Source organism: Daphnia magna, linkage group LG9, assembly GCF_020631705.1.
Source record: "Daphnia magna isolate NIES linkage group LG9, ASM2063170v1.1, whole genome shotgun sequence".
Taxonomy (NCBI): domain Eukaryota; kingdom Metazoa; phylum Arthropoda; class Branchiopoda; order Diplostraca; family Daphniidae; genus Daphnia; species Daphnia magna.
This window is the reverse complement of record NC_059190.1, coordinates 7,759,069-7,783,048: the sequence shown is the minus strand read 5'-3', so window position 1 is coordinate 7,783,048 and position 23,980 is coordinate 7,759,069. Positions and strand designations below refer to the sequence as shown.

General features: G+C 38.6%; 3 protein-coding genes, 1 long non-coding RNA gene and 1 pseudogene across 6 annotated transcripts; 3 read left to right on the top strand and 2 right to left on the bottom strand.

The window, feature by feature from the left end:
• The first annotated feature begins 1,109 nt into the window (after positions 1–1,109).
• On the top strand, positions 1,110–7,639 carry LOC116935767. The gene is made up of 3 exons (XR_006651040.1): positions 1,110–1,808; positions 6,704–6,751; positions 6,821–7,639. It is a non-coding gene; the product is annotated as an uncharacterized LOC116935767 (long non-coding RNA).
• A 2,801-nt stretch (positions 7,640–10,440) lies between these two features.
• On the bottom strand, positions 10,441–13,168 carry LOC116921762. Its single transcript, XM_045178760.1, has 6 exons — positions 13,053–13,168; positions 12,464–12,988; positions 11,559–12,343; positions 11,318–11,489; positions 11,072–11,260; positions 10,441–11,012 (listed from the first exon to the last, which is right to left on the bottom strand). Exons 2-5 carry the CDS (start codon positions 12,540–12,542, stop codon positions 11,079–11,081), a joined length of 1,218 nt encoding a protein of 405 aa, XP_045034695.1. The 5' UTR covers positions 12,543–12,988; positions 13,053–13,168; the 3' UTR covers positions 10,441–11,012; positions 11,072–11,078.
• A 781-nt stretch (positions 13,169–13,949) lies between these two features.
• LOC116936176 lies at positions 13,950–15,662 on the top strand. The gene is made up of 5 exons (XM_045178666.1): positions 13,950–14,190; positions 14,254–14,358; positions 14,420–14,949; positions 15,012–15,352; positions 15,522–15,662. The coding sequence occupies exons 1-5, from the start codon at positions 14,021–14,023 to the stop codon at positions 15,660–15,662; spliced, it is 1,287 nt and encodes a 428-aa protein (XP_045034601.1). The 5' UTR covers positions 13,950–14,020.
• Positions 15,663–18,079: 2,417 nt separating this feature from the next.
• Positions 18,080–18,996, bottom strand: LOC123475744 (annotated as a pseudogene).
• A 1,556-nt stretch (positions 18,997–20,552) lies between these two features.
• LOC116935768 (thioredoxin domain-containing protein 11) lies at positions 20,553–23,484 on the top strand. 3 transcript variants are annotated; one of them, XM_045178759.1, is made up of 10 exons: positions 20,554–20,785; positions 20,842–21,052; positions 21,130–21,216; positions 21,295–21,438; positions 21,499–21,711; positions 21,777–21,974; positions 22,047–22,233; positions 22,300–22,442; positions 22,501–22,931; positions 23,003–23,484. In XM_045178759.1, exons 1-10 carry the CDS (start codon positions 20,637–20,639, stop codon positions 23,379–23,381), a joined length of 2,142 nt encoding a protein of 713 aa, XP_045034694.1. In that variant the 5' UTR covers positions 20,554–20,636; the 3' UTR covers positions 23,382–23,484. The 3 variants fall into 3 exon arrangements, with proteins under 3 accessions (XP_045034693.1, XP_045034694.1, XP_032798905.1); XM_045178758.1 differs by having other exon boundaries at positions 20,553–20,785; positions 21,777–21,971; positions 22,047–22,442; XM_032943014.2 differs by having other exon boundaries at positions 22,047–22,442.
• Positions 23,485–23,980: the final 496 nt, after the last annotated feature.

The window sequence follows — 23,980 nt, the reverse complement described above, 5'->3', positions numbered from 1 at the left end:
TCATGTGGGTAACACAATTTCGAAAACCGTTTCCATTACCCGGTTTCTAAACCAAGTTAGCACCAATTTCCTACCCGATTACCCGGGCATTTACCTGAAATCAAGTCACGCGCTTTAAATTTCCGCCACAAAAACTTTTTTTAAATTTAACTTGGCGCTTTCCAAGCCGCCATTTTCCAAGATGGGTATACCCGATTTGCCCATCAAAACCGCCCAGCCTACCCATTTTTGAAAATAGGCTACCCGGATCGCCCATGGGTGACTATTTTTGGTGACGATCCGCGGGTAACCCAGGTTTTCGAGAACCGGGGCAAAGCCCTACCTATAGCCCTATAGGGCTGTACGACATCTTTTTTCGCATTTGATTCTATCGCGCAACGCTGCATTCGACGGCCGATTCTGTCTGCTATGACTGAATTGTGAAAGGCAGAGATGTGCACAAGCAAATTTTGTTCAAGCAATTTTCTATTAATCAAGTAAATTTTTGCTCGAGTAAATAAATAATTTTTTTTTCTTGCTTGGGTTTGTTTGAACAAAAGTCAAACAATTTCAAACAATTTTTCCATTGTTTTTTGGTTTTGTTCAACCAATAAAAAAAAAACTCAAAAGTTTCCAAGTTTCCAAGGAAATGATGACTAGCACAACATGTTTCTCAGTGACAGAAACCAGTCAATCAAAGTTCGACACCAACAGAAAACTCAATGCGGACAGCAAATACGACAGCGCCATCATTCATCTAGCAAAAAAATCAAAATATCGGCCTTGTACGGCATCGTCTTGGATGCGGAACCTGCTACAAATGGAACCCGAGAAGAGCTTCTGAAGGCTGAAATGCAAAACTTCCTCGCCATTCCAAGATTATCTGCCGATGAAATGGACGAGCTAGATATCTTGTCTTGGTGGAAGGGGCGTCAATACGATTTTCCGCTTCTTGCAATATACGCCAGACAAATATTAGGGATACTTGCTACCTCGGCACCGTCTGAAAGAGTCTTTAGTACCGGAGGAAATGTTGTCACTCAACAACGCCAGCGTTTGGATCCACAAAATGTGGACAAATCAATCTTTCTCAGTGCAAATTCTGCCGCCAAAAAAAGTAAACACCTGTGAATTCTAATCAAAAATCAATGTTAACTGTGATTACTTTTACTATTATTCTAAGTCTTTGACATCCAGTCAATAAGGAAATCAAATGTTTTCGAGCCTGTAACGTTTAAAAAAGAAAGTCAAACCTTTTGTTTAATTGTTTCTTGGATCTCTGTTGTTATCCAAGAAAATGTAACCGTTTTTTTTTGGAGCGTTGTCTGCGTTGCCGAAATTTTTTAAAGGGTTTTTGTTCAAACAATAAATTTTGCTCAAACAAACTGTATTGTTCAAACAATTTTATTTGTTTATGAACAATTTTGGACGAGAAAATTGTTTGGCAAATTGTTCAAATAATTCTCAATTAATCGAGCAAACAAACAAAAATTGGCAATTGTTTTTGTTTGTTTGAGCAAGAAAATCTTTGCTCGCGCACATCTCTGGTGAAAGGTAGTTTATTTTACACTAGTTCTTTGTTTTCAGTGGAAAAGTTGTCGTTTAAAGTAGTTTAAAGTATCGAGTAGTCTGAAGATTTGAAATTAATAGAATGGGTGTCAGAAGGTGCAAAGTGTCTAACTGTCGCAACACAAAAAGTGGAAGTGTAAAAGTATTTAGTTTATTGAAGGCGGGCCAACGACGAGACCTGTGATTGAAGAGAATGGCGATAAATTATGGCAACGGTAGCGTGGAAAACCTGTTTGTGTGTTCACTTCATTTTGTAGCAGGTATTTATCTTTATATTATCACCACTAGCTTTATCTGCGAAACTTTAAAATTTATTGATATTTCGCACAATAACAAAATACAGTCATAGCAGACAGAATCGGCCGTCGAATGCTGCATTGCGCGATAAAATCAAATGCGATAAAAGATGTCGAATAGCACAATAGAGCTAGGGCTCGGCCCCAATCACATTCTAATCAGGGACACCGCTAAGCTTCCCCGATAAAAATGAATCGGGGAAGTTCGGTGCAGGGATCTCTTTTTTCGGTGTGGAATGGTGCTATAATCCGTGCTGCACCGATAGCGACGCTTCAGCCATAGGGGGTTGAAGCGGCAGACCTTGCGTTCTGATAAGCCAACGAGTATCACGTGACTAGGGTCACATTTTGTTCTTGTTGGCCGCAGGGCAACTGCCAATTTAGATCACTATTCATTGATAATCGGGGAAGTCACCGATCACCGATATCACCGCACCGAGCACCGAAATCCCTTCCCCGATTAAGATTATCCCCGCATCGGATCGACTAAAAAGCTCCCCGATTGGCGCGAAACCGAGCGCTATATAGAGCGCTAAAACTCCAAAAAACATCTTGTCTGAAATTTTTTTGTTTACAAATATATATTTATTTATTGTACAGAAATGGATAGCTCTTGATCAGGGCTATCCATTTCCGTAAAATTGACTTGTTTTGAGCTTATAGTTGGTCCGCAAAAATTATTTAAATTTTATGTATTTCAGGAATGGGGGATTCCCCGATTTCTAGAGGAACTATTTTTAAAGCAATAATTTTGTCCAAATGGGTAGATCTTCTCAAGAGCTATTCATACCTGCTATTTCTTTAAATTTAGAATTTTTAGTTTTCTGATTGAAATTAATTTAATTTGACAACCCGTCAAACCACTCCGACAAAATATATCTACTAAGGGTTTACTACTTAAGTAAGTACTTTTTAAACAAACATTTTACAGAAATGGATACCCCATGATGAAGGCTATCCATTTCTGTAAAATTTATTTATTTCGGACTAATGTTTCTACTGATAGAAGCTATTTGAATTTCCTGTACCGGGATAAGAGGGATACCCGATACACGTTAAACCGCACAGACCTACCTACCTGAAAAATTACCAATCGGTTAAAAACTCGGGTAGGTACTTACCACGCGGTTCCCTTCAGTTTAAAATACCTAATGTAAACGAGAAGGCCTTGCCCAAACTCGAAAAAGTGTGAACAAGTGAAGGGAAATCAATAAAAATAGTAAAATACAATGTAATTCACGAACGGGTGCAAACAGGGTACAAAATAATTTAATCGGGTTGTAGAACCGGTTAGACCCCTTCGGTGTCAATTGACAATTAACATTAATTTAAATGAAAGTATATCGTTAAGCCATCTAAAAAGTGAAAACAAAATTATAAGGGTAAAATGCATTGTATTGCACGAATAAAAAAACAACAACAACAACAAAATTAACTTAAGTAAACAAAACAAATAAAAGCCTCGACCTGCCCCGACCGTTCGGCAACGACTAGCTTGTGGTAGAGGGGCCTGAACTCTACCAGGACTTTCTGTCGTACTTTGCCTGGAAGAGTTCAGGTACCTGAACGAGATGGAGTTGCGAAAAGCCCTATATCACACTTTATTACCTGTTCCTATAGTAACACATGATAAATTGTGACAGTATACAATTTATTGAAAACTAGCATAATTAATTGCTTCTGTTTTGTAGAATGTATTAAATTGCATGTTATTACTTTATGATCATACTCAATACAGGATAGTATAATAAAATCATACTAATATATCATTAAGATACTAGTATGGGATTTTTTGTAAACTTGTACAATTAATTGTCTCAAATTTGGCTGGATCAACCTTAAAACTTTGAACAAATCTCTTGTGGAGCAGTTCTTTAAAATGAAAGGTATTACTACCATCAGACACACGATTGGACAGAAGGATCGGTTAGCAAAATTGCATCTAAAAGACGCATATCTGACCATCCCAGTTTTCGAAAGCCATAAGAAATTCCTACAATTTTGTTGGAAATACATGGGCTACGAATTTGTAACCCTTTCTTTCGGCTTGAGCTCCGTGCTTTGGGCATTCACAAAACTTTGAAGAGTAGGGGTAACATACCTCAGAATAAATAGGCTACGCCTAATCATTTACCTAGACGACATACGAACAGCGCCAACTTCTCGGCAAGCAGCAGAAACAGCGGCTTATTACAGGGCAAAGTCGACACTGGAAATCCTAGGGTTTAAATCAGCAGAGAAGAAGTGTTCAGTTTAGAAAAGGGTTTAACTATTTGACCTTCTCGTACGAGGAATAATATTGTCGCGGTTATTGAGGCCCCATGGACTAGTTGTCACGTCCGGCGCTCCTGTATCAGTTATTGACCGCAACTCTACCCGAGATGTCCGGCAGTCTTGTCAGCGGATATTTTCCCCGGTAGCTGCTTTCCACAAAAGTGCATAAATACTCGTACGTTTCCCTTGCTGTGTCCCCAGTCTACTTATATCTGTTGTAGTGTTATGTACGTTTACGGTGAATAAACGTGTCTTAGTCACTACCCGGGTCTTCAAGTAACTCCCCACGTTACAATATCTTTGTATTGGGATCTTTGCCCGTCTTATATTTACCTAGGTTATGAAAGGGAAGAAAAGTTTTACACGTCCACACTCGTTGGTCGATTACAAGAGAGGACAAAAAAAGATCAGACAGAGAAGACACACAAAATAAGAAGAGAGCAAACGATAATGAAACGTTTGAAAAAAAAAGATGATCAACGTTTCGTAGGAGGAGGGGGGAAACGCCGTGCTTTAGAGAAACAGTGCTGCCGCGTAGCATATTCATCGAAACGTAACAAGAAGATCAGATGAGAAGAGAAGTCGATAAAAAACCCAACACAAACTATAGAATATTTAGGCCTATCCATTAACACGGTCTCCAAGAAGTGAACTCTCCCGGCTAGAAAAATTTCAGGCATTCATGGGTTATGCAAGAAAGCTCTGGAGGAGGGTACGGTGTTCTTACGAGAGGCGGCCAAGATTTTGGGAAATCTAAACTTGGCAATACGGCGGTCAACTACGCCCAAGCACACTTCCGTGGCCTCCAGCCCTTTCATATTACAAACGCAAGGAAAGGGAAAAGTAATATAGATTCCTTTTTTTAACTCAACCCGGACGTTCGAAACGACTTAAGCGGTGTATATTTGTTGCTGACTACATATCTGGTCGGGCAATAGTTTTTCCGTTATCGGAAATAGATTAAATACAGCTTGAAACGATGGGAGCCATGAACTTTGATGTAATGTGATTGTTGACCTGTGCTATCTATTAGCCATTACAGTTGTAAGGCATATGTCCATATCAAAATTTTGTCAAAAAACTAAATTTCTCTGTGTAAATCTTATTTTACGGTAGGGATCGTCTATTTTAACTATTTCCGTTAGGATCGATATGTAATCGATTTCCTATTTTCGTAGGATATGTGTGCCCGTATGAGAATATCAATATATTAAGTATAACTATTGCAGATTTATAATTTTTATAAATTTATGGCGTAATTCCTTCATCGGAACACTCCACACCGCGAGCTCCGCGCTCCTAGACGTCTGCGTCACTACTCGTTTAATGTTGTATCTTTTCTCCTTTGCTGTATTTAGTTCCAAATAAGAACATTGTCTCATTTCATCTGAGAAAGCTACCAACGATATTTATTTAAATTTGACACCAATGACATAAAAAAATACAGCGGCCAACAAAAAGGAAAAAGGTAACAGACTGAGGGAGGAATCGGGAGAAGACTGACTGACTCCGACTGCCGACTCGACTCGAATGCCTCACTGACTGCCTCGCTGGTCGACTGGCTGGTCGACTGGCTGCTGGTGAAATTTGTCCGTCTCTTATACGGCAAAACAGAGAGTTGAATTTAAAGTCAAACGAGGTCAGGCGTGTTCAAAAATATAAGGTCGGTGGAAGAAGGCTGGCTTTACCGTTCGAGTAATAAAAGTAGAAAGTAGGTAATTCGGGGCAACAAATTTGGGGTCAAAACAGGGCAAGGGCTAGAAGATAGGGACAATAGAAGCAACACGTTAAATTTTACCGTTTGAATTTTGATTTGGTCGGCGGATCGTTACAATATAGACTAATAAATCGACGTAAGATGAGAAAAAATCTTCTAAAGATAAAGACGCCACCAATTTCTAATAAAATGCGTGGGTTACCAAGCAAGTAAGTAAAATTCCAAATCCATTTGCGGTTCTTTTCCGAGACAACCTTACTTCCATTGGACCGAAGAGATGGCAAGCAGACCGGGTGAATCGCGGGGCGCCCGCCTCCAATCTAGATTCGTGAAGTTCCACCATCATCTCTTCGCCTGACTTGGCTCGCTTTGTTCGCAGACGATGCATTCTCGACAAACCTTTACCCCGCCAATAGGTGGCTTTAAAAAATTAAATCGGTGTACGAATTTTTGTGCAAGATAAGGTACAGTCCCCTCTGAAAATAATAAACATTTTTGGGGGTTTTTAACATGGCCTCTTCTGGCAATACGTACTCTTAGTTTTTAATAAATATCTAGGATACCATTTTAGTTAAGATACCAAAAAATATTCAGCATACTCATCGATAAGCTGCAAATACGGTGTTGCATGGTACACTTCCCTATCTATCAAATCCTGAACGGTAAATGTACCATCAGGCGTTGATTGTTTTCGGGATTTTCTCCTTTTCGTGCCGCCATTGTTTTCTTATGGTCACCCTCCAAAATCGACCATTTTTTATTTAATTATTCTTGTTATAATAAAAGTCACCCAGATTTCTAGTTTTTTACCGAAATTAGCGAGAAACATAAGCTTTCCATTGATTAAATTTTATTTACCATAACTTAGCGACAAACCGAGACCGACCTCCCGCGCCAGTGACAAACGGACTCCCAGGTCAATAACGGATGGACTCCATGGCCGGTGACGTTTAGCTTAAATTTTTATCTTTTTACTTTTGAGTAGGACTGTCAGCGACAAGTGGACTCCTGTTCAAGTAACAAATGGAGACTCCCGGTTCAGCAAAAAATGCTCCCAGGCAAACGACGAATGGTTCGCGTTTTCTAGTACCTCCTAGCGCATCTTGAGAAAATTATCAAATTGGTGTCATGTTTGATCTATATAGGTATGCTATTCAGCCAATAGCTATTCACCGGGGCAAGTTATCATGTTCAAGTTTTTCAGTGAAGTCGTTCTATCGGCTTGATGGCTAACCTTTTTTTATTACTGATGTCATCATTTGTACACAATTTAGTCCATTATTTACAGTTTTGATTGTCTGCAAATGGTTGTTGCAGTGGCATACGTAAAATGTGCTATTCAGTTAACTATTACAATTTAGCTTACAACATCCATAAGAAGTGCACTCGTTTTTACAGCAACAAAACCGCATTACCTTGAAATTTACACGACTGAAGTAACTTCTACTTACGTTCAGTCACTTTTGAAGGCTGTTGCCACTGTTATGAGAGAAAGACAAGAAGATCCATTGGACGATATACGGCTAGTACAACAACTGCTTAAGAAAACCTACGGCCTTAATAGAATAGATTGTGCCAAAACATGTTCTTTATACTTATAACCCTCTTCAAACAGTTCGCACAGCCATTTCAATAACTTGTCCAATCATTTATTGCTATCCTGTGAATTTGGCTATACAAGAAGGTTTGTCATGTTTAAAACATGAACTGTTTTGTTATGTGCTGTAAATTTTATACAAGCCTGTAAACGTTACTAGTGTACATAATTTACACCTCAATTAAAGGTCGATTTTTTCAAATTCGATCGATGAACCTGTCACTTACAGTGCTGCCCTCACGGGCAGGATTGTAGGTGGCAAGGGCCTTCGTTTTGTGTTTATGTTGGAAGTGGCCCTTGCCCCCTTTGTTCAGTATCCATTTAGTAGTAAAGTAAAGAAGTCATCTCAATTTGTCCCTCTGTTACCACGTCGGTAAAAATTGTCTCCTCCACTGCGTTTACAAAGAAATAAAGTGTTCTTTCCCATCCGTCATCTTTTCCATCTTTTTCATTCATCCTGTCATCCCTCATTTTCTGCTACGACGTTACATGCACGTTAACGTACGTAACAGAACCATTGAACATGCTTCCATGACGGGGAAATAGTTTGCCAGTTTGCTAACTTATTGTTAAACGAAATACTTTGTTATATTCCAAAATAAATTTTTTTTAAATTGCTGAATCTATTTGATAGCAGCCTACAGGCTACTGGTGGATGTAAACAAAATTAATTATGAATGCTTTCCTTTTTTGAGGGATTTCGAAAAATCTATTTTGATGATCAATTAGTGTTACTTTTAAATTTTAAAAACAGTTAGAAAAATCTTTAGATAAAATTACCAGGCGCATTCTGTTGATTTAACAGTATTTTGAACTAATTCCTAAATAGCAGTTTGGTTTCCAATTCAAGTGGTTTCAACTCAAGTAATTATAATTCAACTATTTTTTCTACAATAAAAATACATTTGAGTCCAGACGTTGCTGGTATAAAAATCCATTTATAGGTTGTAACTGGCCCGGAAGTCCTTTTGTCGTTGGTATGGGAGTCCACTTGTCGAATAGTGTTGGTCTCGCTTGGTTCAGCAACATTTCGTTGTCGCGGCCAAACGTCGGGAACTAATAGTCCGAACGTCGCTATACTTCTGTTACTGACGCGAACCAATCGTCCAAGTGTCAAGGGACAAAAGTGTAAGTGTCGGAAAATCTGGAGTCTTTTTGGCAACTAGCCCAAAAGGCCTTGTCCCCTTATGGGAAATTTTACATGGTGAGTGGGAACCATCTACCTATTCTTTACCCCTGCCAACTATACCTTTGGTTTCAAACCGTCACTCAACAATGGACTCTTATCGCAAGGCCGTTGATTGTTTGCTAGTGTAACTACAACATAGAAATCCTAGAGTTAATATCTAAACAATGAACTATGAGTTGACATTTTTGGCAGTTCAACTCAGATAGTAAATCATCAAGTAGGAATGTTAGAAAACACACCAGTTTTCTATGAAAACTGTTCATCTGTTCCCCAAAATTTCAGAGATCGGTTTTTGTGAAAATTCGAATTTGTTGTTCATCTTGAAAAAGCTTTGGCCAGAGGAGACTGCATTCCCCGACAACTAAGAGACTGATTACTTACTAACATTTTAGTTGATTGTTTATTTAGAAATTCCTTTAAATAAGAGAGAGACTGTCCCGTACGGAATGGTAAGCTTAGATTTTTGCAGTGTTCAGATTCTAGCTTTATCAAGCTTCCCAGTAGCTAGCTTGCATATAAAGTCATCCGTGAAAGTTTCTTTAGCTGGCAAATCGCTCTTTACTATTTTATTTCGTTTTGACGAAAGAGATACTATTGTAACATGCTGGCTGCAGAAGGAATCAAGCAAGGTCAATAAAATAATGAAACAATCCCTCTGGCAATTCCCGTTCACCAAGTGAAAGTGATTGTAACCCGTCCCCTTTTACCTTAAAACTCTCGCTCCACTTTATAATAAAAAGCGCATGTTCGTAACAGTTTAAACAGAATTGTCTCAGTGTTCTGATCACGGCTCGGCCTCGCTACGATCCGGCGTTATTTTGGCCGAACCACGTGGTTTCTAAAAAAAAAGCCAAACCGGTGCGGTTTGGTTTATCAATTTTTGGGAACGGATTGCACCACGGTTTGACGGTTTGTACTCACAGTTTTTGCCCGCGGTTTCTGGTCACACCACGGTCTTAGACGGTTTACACAACAGTATAAGTCGGAAATTATGTAAAAAACCAGCTGTATTTTTGCCCACATCATTACAACAATTTTTTGAATGATCATTCGTCAATATTTTCAATATCTATTTCAATCAGATGATTGTGGGAACCTGAGTAAATTTCGTTGATCAAACCGGCTCTAAACCACGAGCGCAAGCAGATGAGGGCTTCAATAGCCTCGGGACTAAGGCTCATCCGAGCAATTTCAAAATAATCTTTTCCAGTGCTGAACGCCCTCTCATCACTGCCTGCGCTAGTGGCTGGAATACTTAACATGTCTCTAGCCATGTTTGATAATTCTAGATCGTCCAAGCTTACGTCAGGACAATATTAATTGTATGAGTAAGTATAACATGATCTTAACTGTGTTGACCATTTATTCTCAGCTATTTAAAGGTAGGGAAAAGAAACGACCTGTGTTGTTCTAATCTTCACTTTTCTAAGAGTACCACTAGATGGTGCAACCCTCCCGTTTTCCTATTCTTGTCAGCAGACGAAGTGTCTGCCTGCTCTCTCTCTTCCTTTTTGTTTCCTGCCAAGAAAGTGTGGTTCTCCGTTTCTGACCATAAAACTAAGTATAATAAACGCTTTCTGTTCATCTATTTGCTTAGGTATTTACATGACTCTCAATATAAAACCATAGGTTATGGGCCCAGTAAACGTTAAAATGTTTTATTCATGTAATTTTCCTTTTTAGGCAGGAAGCATGGCTTATAGTGCCAAAAAGAAAAGTCACCCCTACTAGCACTCCGCCGTCACAGGTACATCCCTGAGAGGTCCTACTCATCCGAGCTGGACAGCCGTTTCGACGTACGATGGACATCATACAGATTTCCTAATGTCCGCTCTTGAGGACATCATAGAAAGATATCAAATGAATATCATTTTTTGGATGTAAATTGTATGTCCCTGTCTGTATCTCATAGAAATATCAATTAACGGATATCCCAATAACGGCCCGATCACGTATAATAAGGATATGCTGCGAAAATTTACGGACGTACCCACGATATACAATGGATCCCGCATTCGGGATCTTAAATTACATTTAAAAAAATTAAATGTGACGCAAAATAATTAAAAATTACGCAAAACTTGTTTATTATGCACTTCCGTGCTAACGCAAGGAAGCAATACAATGAACGAGAATTTTTAAAATGCAACATTGGGGACATAAGGCATATAATTAGGAGCAATCGTTTTCCCTGAATCCCAGACTCGACAGATTCTTTGTTAGTGTTGAGAAGAGACAAGGGACGATATGGTCCGTGTTCTTGATTTCACGATTCCCAACATTTTCTTGTTTTCACGATTCACAACGGTGTTTCAAACCGCAATCGATCTTGTTGAATTGAAATTGATACGACGTGTTCGAAAACTGATTCTTTTTCGTTCACGGGAAATCCTAGACAGTAAAGGAGACATCAGTAAAAGTTAAAATATATATTTTTTTTTAATGATTACCAACTCGTTAGTTGGGTTGTTCTACTTGAACTGGATCTTCTTCGGCTGGTGGTTCAACGACTGGATTGCCAGCAGCCACTGCTTCTTCTGACCTCACTTGCTCTGGTGCTCTTTTCATGAAGTTTTTGGTCTCCCATTCCAACTCACTCTGCCTTGCATTCCGAAACTGAGGAACTCCTTTCACGCCCTCTATGACATAAACAATGAAATATAGTTCAGTAAATTTTAATTAAATCTTAAACTCACCAAAGATTGCACGAGTGATTGCCGATTTCTCAAGGCCGTGTTTGCGAGTTCCATTGCGCAATTTCCCCTCCCAATTACAACCAGCTCTGACTTTCAGAGATAACACCTTTGTCCAAGCACGTTTCATTGCGTCCGATAAAGATGACCCTCCAATGCCACGAATTAATGAAACCTGAAAGGGTAAATAAAGAAATTCTAATACTACAGCTATACTTTAGAGTTTAGATGTTCTACCTCGTACCAGTTTATAATATTTGTCTTTATCCTTTAGGCTTTCTTCAAATGGCTTCATAGCTCCAATGTCCCCTAGAGGAAGCAATAAATGGTCACTTTCGTCATCTTCTTGGTAATTACTAGCACCTCCCAGTTGTTGAACATTATCTAGTTTGACTTCAATCGCATTTAGTTTAGACACCAACACATTTTGTGTTTCTTGGTGCTTCGCGAACTCTCTCACCATCTTCGCTAGGCAGTCCATAATCTTAACATTTTCAATGGAATTAGCCGCTTCCTCTGTTCGTGGAGTAGTCATTGGACTAAATCGTTTAATAGAACGTTGAACTTCTTTCAAATTCTGTTGAGTTGGTGGAGTTTGAAAATTATTGTGTACTGCTGGTGGTGATCCAAAATATTGCCCGTAAAAATTTGTCTGTTGAGCTGTTGCTGGTTGGTCTTGGATGGGTTGATGCCCAGCAGAAGACGTCCCAGCGTATAACGCATTCCAGTTACCTTGTTGTGCTGGTGTCGGTGCTTGAGACGGCATGGAATTTGACGCCTGTTGCGAAGGAGGGCCTGCCAAATGAAGTCCAGTGGACTGTCTTGAATTACGATTCACCAGTGCCTCTTGTTGTAGCATTGGTGCATTAGTGTGAAATGTACGCAATGCCGGGGTGCTAGCATAAGACTTATCCAAATTCTCCTGTCCTCCAGTGGCAATAAAGAATGGATGTTGTTCGTTTGGTGCCAATTCTCTATAAGGCAAGTCCATGTGATTTTGCGGTGGAATGGAAACTTGACCACCAGATACTATGAATAAATGAAAAAAGTAAATTAAAATGTACTAATAAACAAAATCTCTTAGAAAAGAGAAAAATGAAAGACGTCATAAATCACAAAAAATATATTTAGGAAAAATAAAGTATTTACCTGGAAAAGAAGTCGCATTCCCAACAAGAGAGGATGGGATTGGGATGAATGGCAACATTTCCTGAGTGGGACCATACATCCCGTCACTGCTCTCACCTGAATCGTCCGATTCCGGAATATTTTCAGATTCAATAGTATGTGAATATCTTCTGTTCGGATATTTCTGGCGGCATCCCTTTCCTGCTTTATCTACAGCAGCACTCTCAGCTTCCGATGCCGTTGTTAATTCATTTTGCTCACAAGCCCGAATTTCTTTTTCTTTGGCAGCTTGATAGGAATCTATGAGATGGGAAAGATTTAATTAGCATGTCGTGTTATATTCTTAAAGATCAAATAATTACTAAATTGTTTTCTAACTATACACTCGTAAACAAGCCACTTGGCGTTCGGTTTATCACGTCTCATTGCTGCTGCCTCACCCCTCCTTTTAGGATACGAACACTTCCCTTCTTGTACCCAGAAATCAGGAACAACTGCTACATAGGGTACCGTAGATGTTTGCAAGTCAACAAGAAGGAAAGTTCCCTGTTGTTTCAAAAACATTGTTAACAAAGTGATGCAATACATATTAAGATTGCACTATGATTACGTTCTGAGATGCCATTTTGAAGTTACAGCAAACCTGTGCTTTTTGTAGACTACAGCCTTGACTTCAAACACACGTAATCAAAATGAGATTAGCTAACAGTTAATCTACAGTGTGACATGATAAAAGGCAACAAACTATATTTTAAAAACTTACTTAGAGCTATATATTTTGTTAATAAAGAAATAACTCACAATCTGATCAAAGAAAAGATCGAGCAGGGATTCACACAAAAAAGTTTTTAGCCACCGAAGGTTGAAAGCACAGCACTTACTCCACAATTTATATAGGGGTTTGCACAATGTGCTTATAACTGAATATAAAAAATAAACAATTTATAACAATGTAATTTAATGGATGAGTGCATACCAATACATGAGCATGCATTCGAAATGCAATCAAGTAATTGCCCATTTTTAGTATCTTCAACTGATTTTACACTTTACAGCATTCATATAACTAATTCGATTTGTCCATTCAGTAGAGTTGAACCATTACAAAATTATAAAGATTTTGGTTATAAATAAAAAGAGAAATTACTTACGTAACCGCGAGATAACCTCACTTTACAGAACACGTTAGTAGAACACAGTTCAAACAGGAAAGAAAGTAAAGAAGCCTTTTTCAAGAGCAAAATAAACGGATATCTTATAACGTTGCACGATTGCATTAGTAATATTGAATATTTTTCAAACTTTTTTTTTATATTTTACATGAAGTTGGTATTGTTAATTGATAACAACGTATATTTCTACATGAAAAACATTTTTCAAACGAATTTTAAATCACAAATTGAATAAATAAAAAATTATTTCGTTTATATTACTCTATGATGGCAACGTCATGTTAATGGCACCATTTACTGCCATTTGCTAGCTTGTCATTGTCAGTCTATAATCTATCAGTTGAATATAGCATCTGTTTCCATAACGATCTTAACAATAAAATATACTGACTTCTGGCAATTTAACATGCCGTACATAGGAAAACAACGTGCTCAAGGTATAAGTGGTGTTCGGCGAAAGAAACCGTTTGTAGGAAAACGTCAAATGCGAAGGAGAGTCAACATTTCCGTTGCAACATTCAACAGAAGAGATGATATGAATACCGTAATTGCTGGTGACATCGTTGAATTGGACAGGTATGCATATTGCAGTACATATTTGGAAGTTGAATTTAAAAAAAAAATTATTTCTTTTTACAGTGCTGGTCCCCCATTTTCAATTGCCGCCCAATGTAGTGAATTTCCATCACTAGATTGTGATCGTGATCAAACTATAAATACTGGAGAAGGCTTAGCAGTGAATAGGTATGCATGTTTTAATGAAATACTTATCGACAACTTGTAACTATTTGTTTACTTGTTACAGGGATCCTTATCAGTATAATTCAGATTACGAGTCTCAGGAAGAATATGAATCTGATAATGAATTGCAAAGACTTGTATTAGATTCGAGTGATTCGGAGGAGGATCAAGATGATTTTCCTTGGGATTGGAATGACCTTCGTGATGATGTCAATGATGTCCTAGATGAACAGAGCAAAAGAGAGAGCAAATTCAAGACAAGTTTGGTAAACTGGGTGGTGGAATGCAATATTCCACGCAGTCACGTGAATAACTTGCTAAGAAGACTCAAAGACGACGCCGGATTGAATTATTTGCCCCTTGATTGGAGGACCCTTATGTCATCGAAAAGAGGGAAGGTCGATGTCATCGACATGAAACCAGGGAAATACCACCATTTTCAAGTAGAACCTGCTATGCATGCTATTTTACTGGCTATGGAAGCAAAAGGCATTTCCATCCCTGAAGAGGTGTTTATTTTATTTAACATTGATGGCCTTCCATTATCGAACAGTAGCTCCAGTGATTTCTGGCCAATATTATGCAAAGTGCTAGGTAATTCAATATCCTTCTTTTACTTGGTTGCATATTTTCAGTCTTTTTTTTTCGTTTTTTAGGTTGGGATGATGTATTTGTTGCTGGAATATATCACGGAGCGAAGAAACCGCAGGATATAAATGCCTTTCTTGCCTCTTTTAAGGAAGACATTGTAAAGCTGAATAAAACTGGTGGCATTGTCTTTAATGGTCAAATTGTCAAAGTGTCTATCAGTGGTTTATGTAGCGATGCCCCCGCGACGTCATTTGCATTAAACATTGCTCCTCACAACGCCTATTATGCCTGTAGAAAGTGTACTACAAAAGGCTTGTGGGTTTCCAACTTGATTACATGCCACACCCAACCAAAAACTGGCGGTCGTGTCACGTACCCAGAACTTGATGCGCCCCTCCGCACAGACGTAAGTTTCCGACAGCGATTGCAAATACAGCACCACAACAAAGACAATCGCCGATCAATTATTGAAGACATACTGACCAATGTCGTTGACAACGTGTGCTTAGATTATATGCATATCGTTTGTATTGGCGTTTACAAAAAAAAAATTAATGAATTCTTGAATGGTAAAGGAGACAGAGTTAGACTCTCACCTGACAATATCAATGCAATTTCTCTTTACCGAGTTGGAATTCGAAATTATATTCCACGAGATTTTGTTAGAAAAACTAGGCCTCTTGAAGAACTCCCCCGCTGGAAAGCAACCGAATTAAGGCTGGATCTTCTATACTTATCCCCTGTTTCTTACAAACCTTTTCTGTCACATAGACGGTACAAACACTTAATGTTGTTGCATGTTGGAATCAAACTGTTAGTAAATAGGGATTCGTGTAAAAGTAATGCACCCTACGCAGATAAATTGTTAAGACAGTACGTGATCGCGAGCAAAAAGCTTTATGGTGCCAAGTTTGTTACGTTCAACGTGCACAGCCTAATCCATCTGGCAAACGATGTGCTTAAACACGGCTGTCTTGATGACTTCAGTGCTTTTCCATTCGAAAATAAATTACAAAAAATAAAAAATTTGTTGAGGAAAAGCGGCAGACCTTTGCAACAAATTGTGCGGCGCTTGGACGAAATTAACAGGTCAAATTTTTATAGAGATCGTTTGAATTTCAATAACGGGCCCCAATTAATAGGGTATCATTGCTCAGGTCCGTTGCTACCAAATCTCCAATTTAGATCTGAACAGTTTAAGAAGTTGATTTTCAAAAATTCATTGTTGACGACGTGCACTCCAGACAATTGCATTTTTGTATCAGGAAAGCCCAATCAAACCGTTGTCGTTGAAAATTTCGTCAAATTTGACGGACAAGTTTATGTATTAGGGAAAAAGTTTCTAAAACATGATAATATGTACACTTATCCATTACCGTCATCAAACTTGCAAGAAATTTTGGTATCTCAATTGTCTCCTGTTCTCGAATCATTCCGCTTGATTGATGTGATTTGGAAAGCCGTTCGCATACCGATTATTATTCCTGAGAACGGATTCTTTTTTGTCTGCCCTCTGTTCAATCACAGCGTATTTTAATTGTATTCTGTGTGGTTGGATGTGACTAAATAAAAAATTGCTATGTATTGAGCTCAATCCCATTTTATTATTGTACATAGTGGCGAAAACCATTAAACTTATAACTAGTTCAATTTTTTACGTCCTGATTACCCATTTGTTGTTTGTCTTCGTCTGTACATCCGCTGTATATCACATTTTGATCCCCCCATCCAAAAACATTTTGTGTCCTTTGCCGAGCAACTATAAGATATTCGGTTAAGAATGTCAAAATGACGTCCCAATACTTACGTACATAGGATATCTCTATGAAGTCGAAAAAAGACGAACGTAGATCGGATAGCCCGACATCTTTATGATATCCCTAAGATAAACTGTGCTAGTAGGGACATTGACAAATTTAATGGAACTGATTTTACATTTTGGAAGAAACAAGTATTGATTGTACTAAAAGTACACAAATTGGACAAAATTGCTGACGGCTTTTTTGTTTGCCCACGCCAGTCCAAGAAACTGATGCAGATGGCAATCCTCAATTGAACGAAGCTGGAGTGGGCCGTCCATAAATGACGTCACGCGTTTTTCCAGTTTTTTAGACTCCCCCCTCCCCTTCTGTCACGGACTGTCACAAAAATGTGTCTCCCCCCCTCAAAATGACGTCACAAATCGCTTTACCTCCTAAAAGTTTATAGGCTATAATTAATTAAAGAAAAAAGCATTATATTTTGAATCTTCTTGGTTTTTATTGAATTCGAACTCGAAATCCAATCGCAAATTCTTTATAGTAGACAAAAAAATAAGAAATAGACAAAAATTATTTTTTCGGTCCGGATCCTTCTTCGTTTTCCCATGGCGACGATAAATGTTCTTCCATTGAGTAAATTGGCAAGGCTCGCTCATTTGAATCAGGATTCTTTGGCACTTGAATTCCAGCCAAATCTAATTCATCTTCATCCATCCAGTCAACTTGCTCTCCGTTTTCTTCTCTCGCAATGATTGCCATCATCTCGCGTTGATGAACAGCGGCAATTCGAACAGGCCTAGTTCTTGCAATAGTCAAAGCTTCGCGTACCGCATCGTTTTTGTGAACTTCTTGATGTTTCTTCAACATGACTTTGGACGCAAAGTATAAGTTACACTTCTTGCAAATCCTTTCCAGTAGTACAGACTGAATTGATGGACAGTAAAGATCGTATGGGAGTTCTTTAAAGGCTTTCGTTGACCGTGGCAGTATTTCTTCAATCTTTAACATTTTTGAAACAAATAAACTGGGAAAAACGTGATTTTCTTTATCTGTCCTCTCTGGAGCCTTGAGACCATTGGATGTTTGAATAAGAGGAATAGGATGAGGAATAAATCTGCTTGGATTTACAACGAAAAATGAACTTCTTGGTGACGAACAGCAGGTGTTGTCCAAACACTTGACAATTTGAGTCATATACTGACTTGTTCGGACATGTTCACTGAGCCCTTTTTGATCCTTAGTTAGCATATCATCAATTTTCAGCTGTGATGCGTCAGGTTCAATATATTCAGCCACTGTAGGGAACTCATCAACCACAACTTTTGACCAGATCTCGGCGATAGTTGACCCAGCAAATGCAAAGTTTCTTTTTTCTAGATCAAGGTCCATGGTTCGACGTTGGTTAACGAGATGCGTTCCATAATGATCGTAAGGTAATATAAGACCAGATAGTTCACGACTAAGAGGGGCCATTTTTCTTTCCACACGGTTGAATTGGGCATTGACCGGGAGCATTGGTGGCCACAAAAAATCCATCCAAATCGTGACTCAAAAAGTGGTGAACTGCAACATCAATCACATTTTGATAACGAGGATTCTCGTCAGGGCCTCCATCTACAGTGAGGAAAATTACTGGTTTGACGGACTTCTCAGGGCCAGATTTCACGATTTTCTCAAATTCTGGAACACTCAATAACCGCCCAAAGTCGAGCCCATGCGCAAATGCCGTAGACGAGCAATGTTTTCCGAAACGGATAGCTATGTATGTTGGCCCGGAGTACCCGACAGCTTCTGGTTTTCCTAATCCATTCGGTTGAATCTCAATACCAGCATATACGGATGGGATTAGTTTATGCTGCTCGGCCACAACCCAATCATGGTCAGGAAGGCTAACTCTGTACTCAACATGCATTATCATGGGCGATTGTTTGTTAGCGGCGGTGATTCCTATCGGGACGCGCGCTTTGTCGTCTTGACTTAAAAAACATGCTTCTTGTGGGCCCAAAAGAGAAGCCAGTGACTCCATGGATCGAATAGTTGCCGTACAGAATGGTCCGTCTATGTGCTTTGAATGCAAATCGTTTTGAGCGCGAATTGACTTGACAGGGACGGTGGCGACGTGTCGCTTCCCTTCAAGAGAGGAACTACGCCAAGGGAGTAATCGGAGATAAACTCCACTTCAACTGATTTGAAAGCCATCCTTCTTTAATTGTTCGGTCAGTTCATCCAAAGTAGCAATACTTCTATAGACTTCGCTTCTTCTTTTCTCGTGGGCAGCTGAGCCGTGCATGGCAAGATTGATGATGGCTTGAAGAAGCAAAGGTTGTTTGACTTCTAATCTGGGTCTTCCTGCCTTTAGTTGGCCACCCAAGGAGTCCTTCAGTGCCGGGTTTTCTTCCAAAACTTTTGCCAATTTCTTCTTTTTATTTTCTCTAGACTTTTTTGTCTTATCTGGTCATCGACTCTTTTTTTCAACTCCTTTTCAAGATCCATTTTTTGTTTCTTTTTTTTCTTAAATTCGCTGTCTTGTTCTTCACTCAACATATCACAATCTTTTTGTTTCTGTAAGGTTAGCAAGTCAGAATTGACAAGGTTTAATTTGTCTTTTAATTCGTCTTGAGCCTTCGTTTTCGATGTAGTTGTTGCCTGTGCTTCTTTTGAAGTAGATGGATGCTCGTCTGATTGGGATTTTTCCTGGGGCTCATCAAATTGAGACGAATCTGGTAAAAATTCAATCGGAATTTCGGACGAGGAACCGTTTGATGACGTCAGTGATTTGTCTTGAGACTTTTTTTCTGATTTTTGTGACAAATTTCCCCAATATGAAAACATATTTCCTTTTCTCTTCATGACAATAGATTTAAATTTTTTCATCATATCATCCAGTTTTTCTTCTTTGTCTTTTTCATCCTTCAGGCTTCTCCAAATCTCAGTGACCTCAGCTTGACAAACTTGTTTTGTCTTAGAAGGATATGCCTCATTATAAGCAAAACCTAGGCTATTAAACGGGTTTACTAGTTTACTCATGTTAAAAACTATTAGAAATAGAATACGGGTCGAGAGAAAAGATTTCCGACCTCAACTGCGAGACAGTACTCGCGTTCAACTGAATTGCCCGTCGGCCAAATTTAGTCACATTACCACGACTACGACACCCCTTCGCATGATTTAAGTCCTTAGGGATTTTGATGTTCCTGGCTCTGGTCGTGGGAACGGAAATGAAGACCACTTGGGAAAAAAAAATCTGCGATTTTTTTCGATTTCGTAAAAAAAATTTTTGTTTTTGTTTGTGACATCACATTTTAAGAATCTCCCCCTTCCCCTGCCGTCACAGACCATCACAGAATCATGAACCCCCTCCCCCCCTCTGGCGCATGACGTCATTTATGGACGGCCCCTATTTTTGTATGTACGTTCTCATAAATAGTGATAACGTCCCTAATTTTTTTCCAGAATTTTATTTTAATGGGAATGGCGGGTAAAAATTCGATGAAAAAGTCTTTAGATAGCCGAGAGGACCTAATGCAAAAGAGGTAACTTTAGCTTTTTTTTTTTTAACAAACAGCTAGGGCTACGAAGACGCAAAAGGGCTTAAAAAAAATTTGCTTAACTAAAAAAATTAAATTTTACCAGTTTTTTTATTTCTTACATTATAATCAATTAAATATCCCTATAGAAATCGTTAAATATAGGTTCAAAAGTAAATTAATGTGGCCATTCCGCCGTTCCGCCAATTAGGCGTATTCCGCCGCCATATTTTGATGCCCATTCCGCCTAGTATTCCGCCGTTTAGGTTCCACCAATCCGCCATTCTGCTTCTGCCGTTTAGGAACACCCCAAGAATTCGGGGGTGGGGGGCAATATATTTTACCATATTGAATTTTATAACACATTACAAAGTATGCAGTTTCGTTCACTATATGTGACGAAATGCCACAAGGTGAAAAACAGGTGTTGACGACCACATTACATAGATATTCACGTTATACAAAATATTTATTAACGATAATGCTATATTTTGGTGAGATTTTTGTCATCATTCTTTTTGCTTTTACATCCTATGCAAGCCTACAGAAAGGGTAAATATTTAAAGCAAATTTATCTGTTATGACAAAATACATGTTGTGCTATTTAGGGCATTAAGAGTGCAGTTTCAGTCACCGGCAGTACCACTCCTACATAGTAATGCAACTGTAAGAGAATTTTATGAGGGTGACATTGCTGTACCATTTTTCACCGTACTACAGTCTGATGTGTCTCTAGTCCTGTACTATGCTCCATGGGATTTTGATTCTCAGTTAGCAATTCAGGATTTTGAGAAAATTGCCAACAAATACAAAGGCCAGGTAAGATAGTAATCATCACTAGTCTTTTAGTAATTTATGTTAAATAGCAGGTACAAGATTTGATGGTTGTTGTATAGGTATTTTGTACTTCAATAAACTGTTGGGTACATAGTGGATTGTGCAAGAAAACTTTCCTTAAACTTAGGAGTTTCCCTTTGATATTGGTTTGTATCTATAAATGGTTCTCTATTCGTTACTTTCAATATTATAATCTTTTAAAACAGTCTTAATTGGTAAAATAGGGTTATGTCGGAGCAAGTAGAGGTATTCAGTATAGAGGCCCTTTACAATATGACTACTTAGATAAGTTTGTTCAAAGTTTGCTTACACCTCTTATAAGGATTGAAACTGTTGCAGACCTCAACAAATTATTGATTCAGTCAGCAGTAAGACATCAGTTATTCTAAGTTCATCACTGGGGTCAGTAAAAAATAGTTTTTTCTCAGGTTGTTGTAACAGGTTTCTTCAATTTTGATTTGGCAAAGCCAAAAGGATTTTACCCGTTTTACACAGCGTCGTTAAGATATCTAGAATATGATAGCCGCAAGACTGTTGTATTCGCAGTTATTACAAATCCTTCCGCTGCACAAAGGCTAGGAATCCGCTTGTCAATGCCTAGGCAATTTGACTTGCGATTACACTTGTGGAATGAGACCCTGGTATGTTGGTACAAAAAAAGTGCATGAGGGATCTTGAAATTATTAATTTATTAAACTAATTTCAGATTTATCCTTATAATGATAATGCTATTGACACAAGTCAGCTTCTGCAATGGATTCATTATCGGAGTCATTCTCCAATGCAATTCATTTCTCCGAGTGGTCGGAAAAACCAGGTTATTCAACGTTACCTTATTGAGCAACAGCGGCCGTCGCTGATCCTCTTTACTCCTAGTTCGATACTTTCATATCAAACCATGGTGGTAAACTACACACAATTTTATGAACTATAGTGCTTTTACTAATTCTTAGGTCTGTTTTTTGTACTTACATAGGTGAAAGAAGTAGCCTTGAACTACTACAATTGTGTTTCTTCTCCTCGAATAACCAGACTTATCCAAGAAAGTGAAATTCAAAGAGATGCAATGGAATTTTCTCGATTAGCGTTCGAGAGACAGTGTGGTATATCCGAGAAGAGGAAATGCCTTTCTAACAATATCTCTATCAACGCACATCAACCAAGTAAAGATGACATTAGCGTTGAGGAAAAATGTGAATTTAGTTACGAACCGATATTGCCGAAATTAGAGGGACTCGGTTGCCGTACAAACCGTACTTTAAATTTCTTTGTAATTGATTCACACCAGTATCCAAATTTGCTCATTAATTTGGGTTACTCCTCCAAACGGATTAACCAAAACAGTTATGTCGTTTTCGTTGTCGATCCTATGGTAATGTTCGTATGGTATTTACTTAATATGATATAATTAATGTTACTATCATTCACAGGCGGAATCACATTACGCCATGACTCTGCCATTGACAAGGCAGAACTTACAGAACTTTGTTATTAACTACACAGAAAAAAGGCTTAGAAGGTTTCATCGCAGTCGACAGAAAAAACAAAAAACAAAAAAGTCCTGCTATGCTGGGCGAGTTTGCATTGAAGAGATATCAGCCGATGACTTCACCACAATCGTCCTTGATCCATTGTACGACGCATTAGTACTGTACAAAAAGAAAGGCTGTGTGTTTTGTGAGATTGGGGCTCGTTTCTTTTTGAAAATTTCTCAGATGTTTTCTTCACCATCTTCTTCCATTCTGAAAAAAACCAACGTGCGGCAGATCAAATTTGCTACTATAGACGCTGAAGAGAACATCCTACCATGGCAATATACCGTTGATAAATTCCCTACCATCATATTTTACCCAGCCCACAGGTCTGCCGTTTAGAAAATTATCATATTTAATATTGTATTGCGTTTGACTAACGTATTTATTTTTTTTATAGGAAACATGACAGCCGTATATATCCACATAATTTGGAATTGAATGAGGCCAACTTGCTAAATTTTACACTTTCCCATTTGAGTCTAAAAAATCGTATAATTTGGTTCACTCGGTTTTGCCAAGATACCGCTTGCTTACAAGAAGCCCAACGACAAATAGATGCTCAAATCATTATCATTGAACGCAATATTCGGAGATCCCGCAATCATTTACTGTGGCCGGAAAACAGCGATCGGAAGTCAGTTGCGAAGATTCAAAATTATGTGAAGGAACGTCATTTTTTCAAAGAGTTAGGATACTCTGTCAGAAAAGCAGTCGTTGATATTCCAGGAGGACACAAACCAGACGAGTATCGCGATGGAATTGTTCTACTCGCTTAGTTGCTTCTTTTTTAAACTTTCATATTATTTGTTCCCGCTAGTTATTTGCAGAAATGTAAAACGTTAAAAATCCATGTTTTACCGATAAAAACTTGAAAAGTTCTGTGAAAGTAGCTGACCACACTAATTTTTAAAATTTTAAAAGCTTGTTGTTGGAATTTCTTATCAATTTTTTCCTACTTTTTAAACTATTTATTTTAATTCAAAATTTCTTAAAATGAAACCTTGAAAACTATTTGTAAATTGCATGCGGTCATTCGACACCCGACAGTAGCCGCCACGGGAATGCGACATTGGACCCCAAGGCGGGTTACCCTTGGGGTCCAATGCCGCATTCCACGACCCAGTTAATGGTTATATCTTGAGCTTTTTCATCGATCAGGGCTTAGTGTAAGAGCCAGCCCAGAATTAGACGCATTTTAATTGGCAAATGGTTTGAAGGGAAAATGTGAAAGAGGGGGGTGGGGTAAGACGTGAGGGTCACGTCTGGTCTGTCATAGCGGCCGCGTATAAGCGTGACACGTTGCCAAAGTCGGCGTGAAATGGCGAAAAAACGCATTTTGATTGGCATGGAAAAAATTTATGACATTCGTTAGGGG

Excerpts from the sequence above, each read along its gene's own strand:
- LOC116921762 (XM_045178760.1), bottom strand. The coding sequence starts at position 12,542 with ATGTATGGTCCCACTCAGGAAATGTTGCCATTCATCCCAATCCCATCC. Across the intron at positions 12,344-12,463 it reads GAATGCGACTTCTTTTCCAG|TATCTGGTGGTCAAGTTTCC; the intron begins GTAAATACTTTA and ends ATTTATTCATAG. Across the intron at positions 11,261-11,317 it reads AATCACTCGTGCAATCTTTG|AGGGCGTGAAAGGAGTTCCT; the intron begins GTGAGTTTAAGA and ends TTTATGTCATAG.
- LOC116936176 (XM_045178666.1), top strand. The coding sequence starts at position 14,021 with ATGCCGTACATAGGAAAACAACGTGCTCAAGGTATAAGTGGTGTTCGG. Across the intron at positions 14,191-14,253 it reads GACATCGTTGAATTGGACAG|TGCTGGTCCCCCATTTTCAA; the intron begins GTATGCATATTG and ends TTCTTTTTACAG. Across the intron at positions 14,359-14,419 it reads GAAGGCTTAGCAGTGAATAG|GGATCCTTATCAGTATAATT; the intron begins GTATGCATGTTT and ends TACTTGTTACAG.
- LOC116935768 (XM_032943014.2), top strand. The coding sequence starts at position 20,637 with ATGCCACAAGGTGAAAAACAGGTGTTGACGACCACATTACATAGATAT. Across the intron at positions 21,217-21,294 it reads GGAGTTTCCCTTTGATATTG|GGTTATGTCGGAGCAAGTAG; the intron begins GTTTGTATCTAT and ends TTGGTAAAATAG. Across the intron at positions 22,443-22,500 it reads TTTTCGTTGTCGATCCTATG|GCGGAATCACATTACGCCAT; the intron begins GTAATGTTCGTA and ends TATCATTCACAG.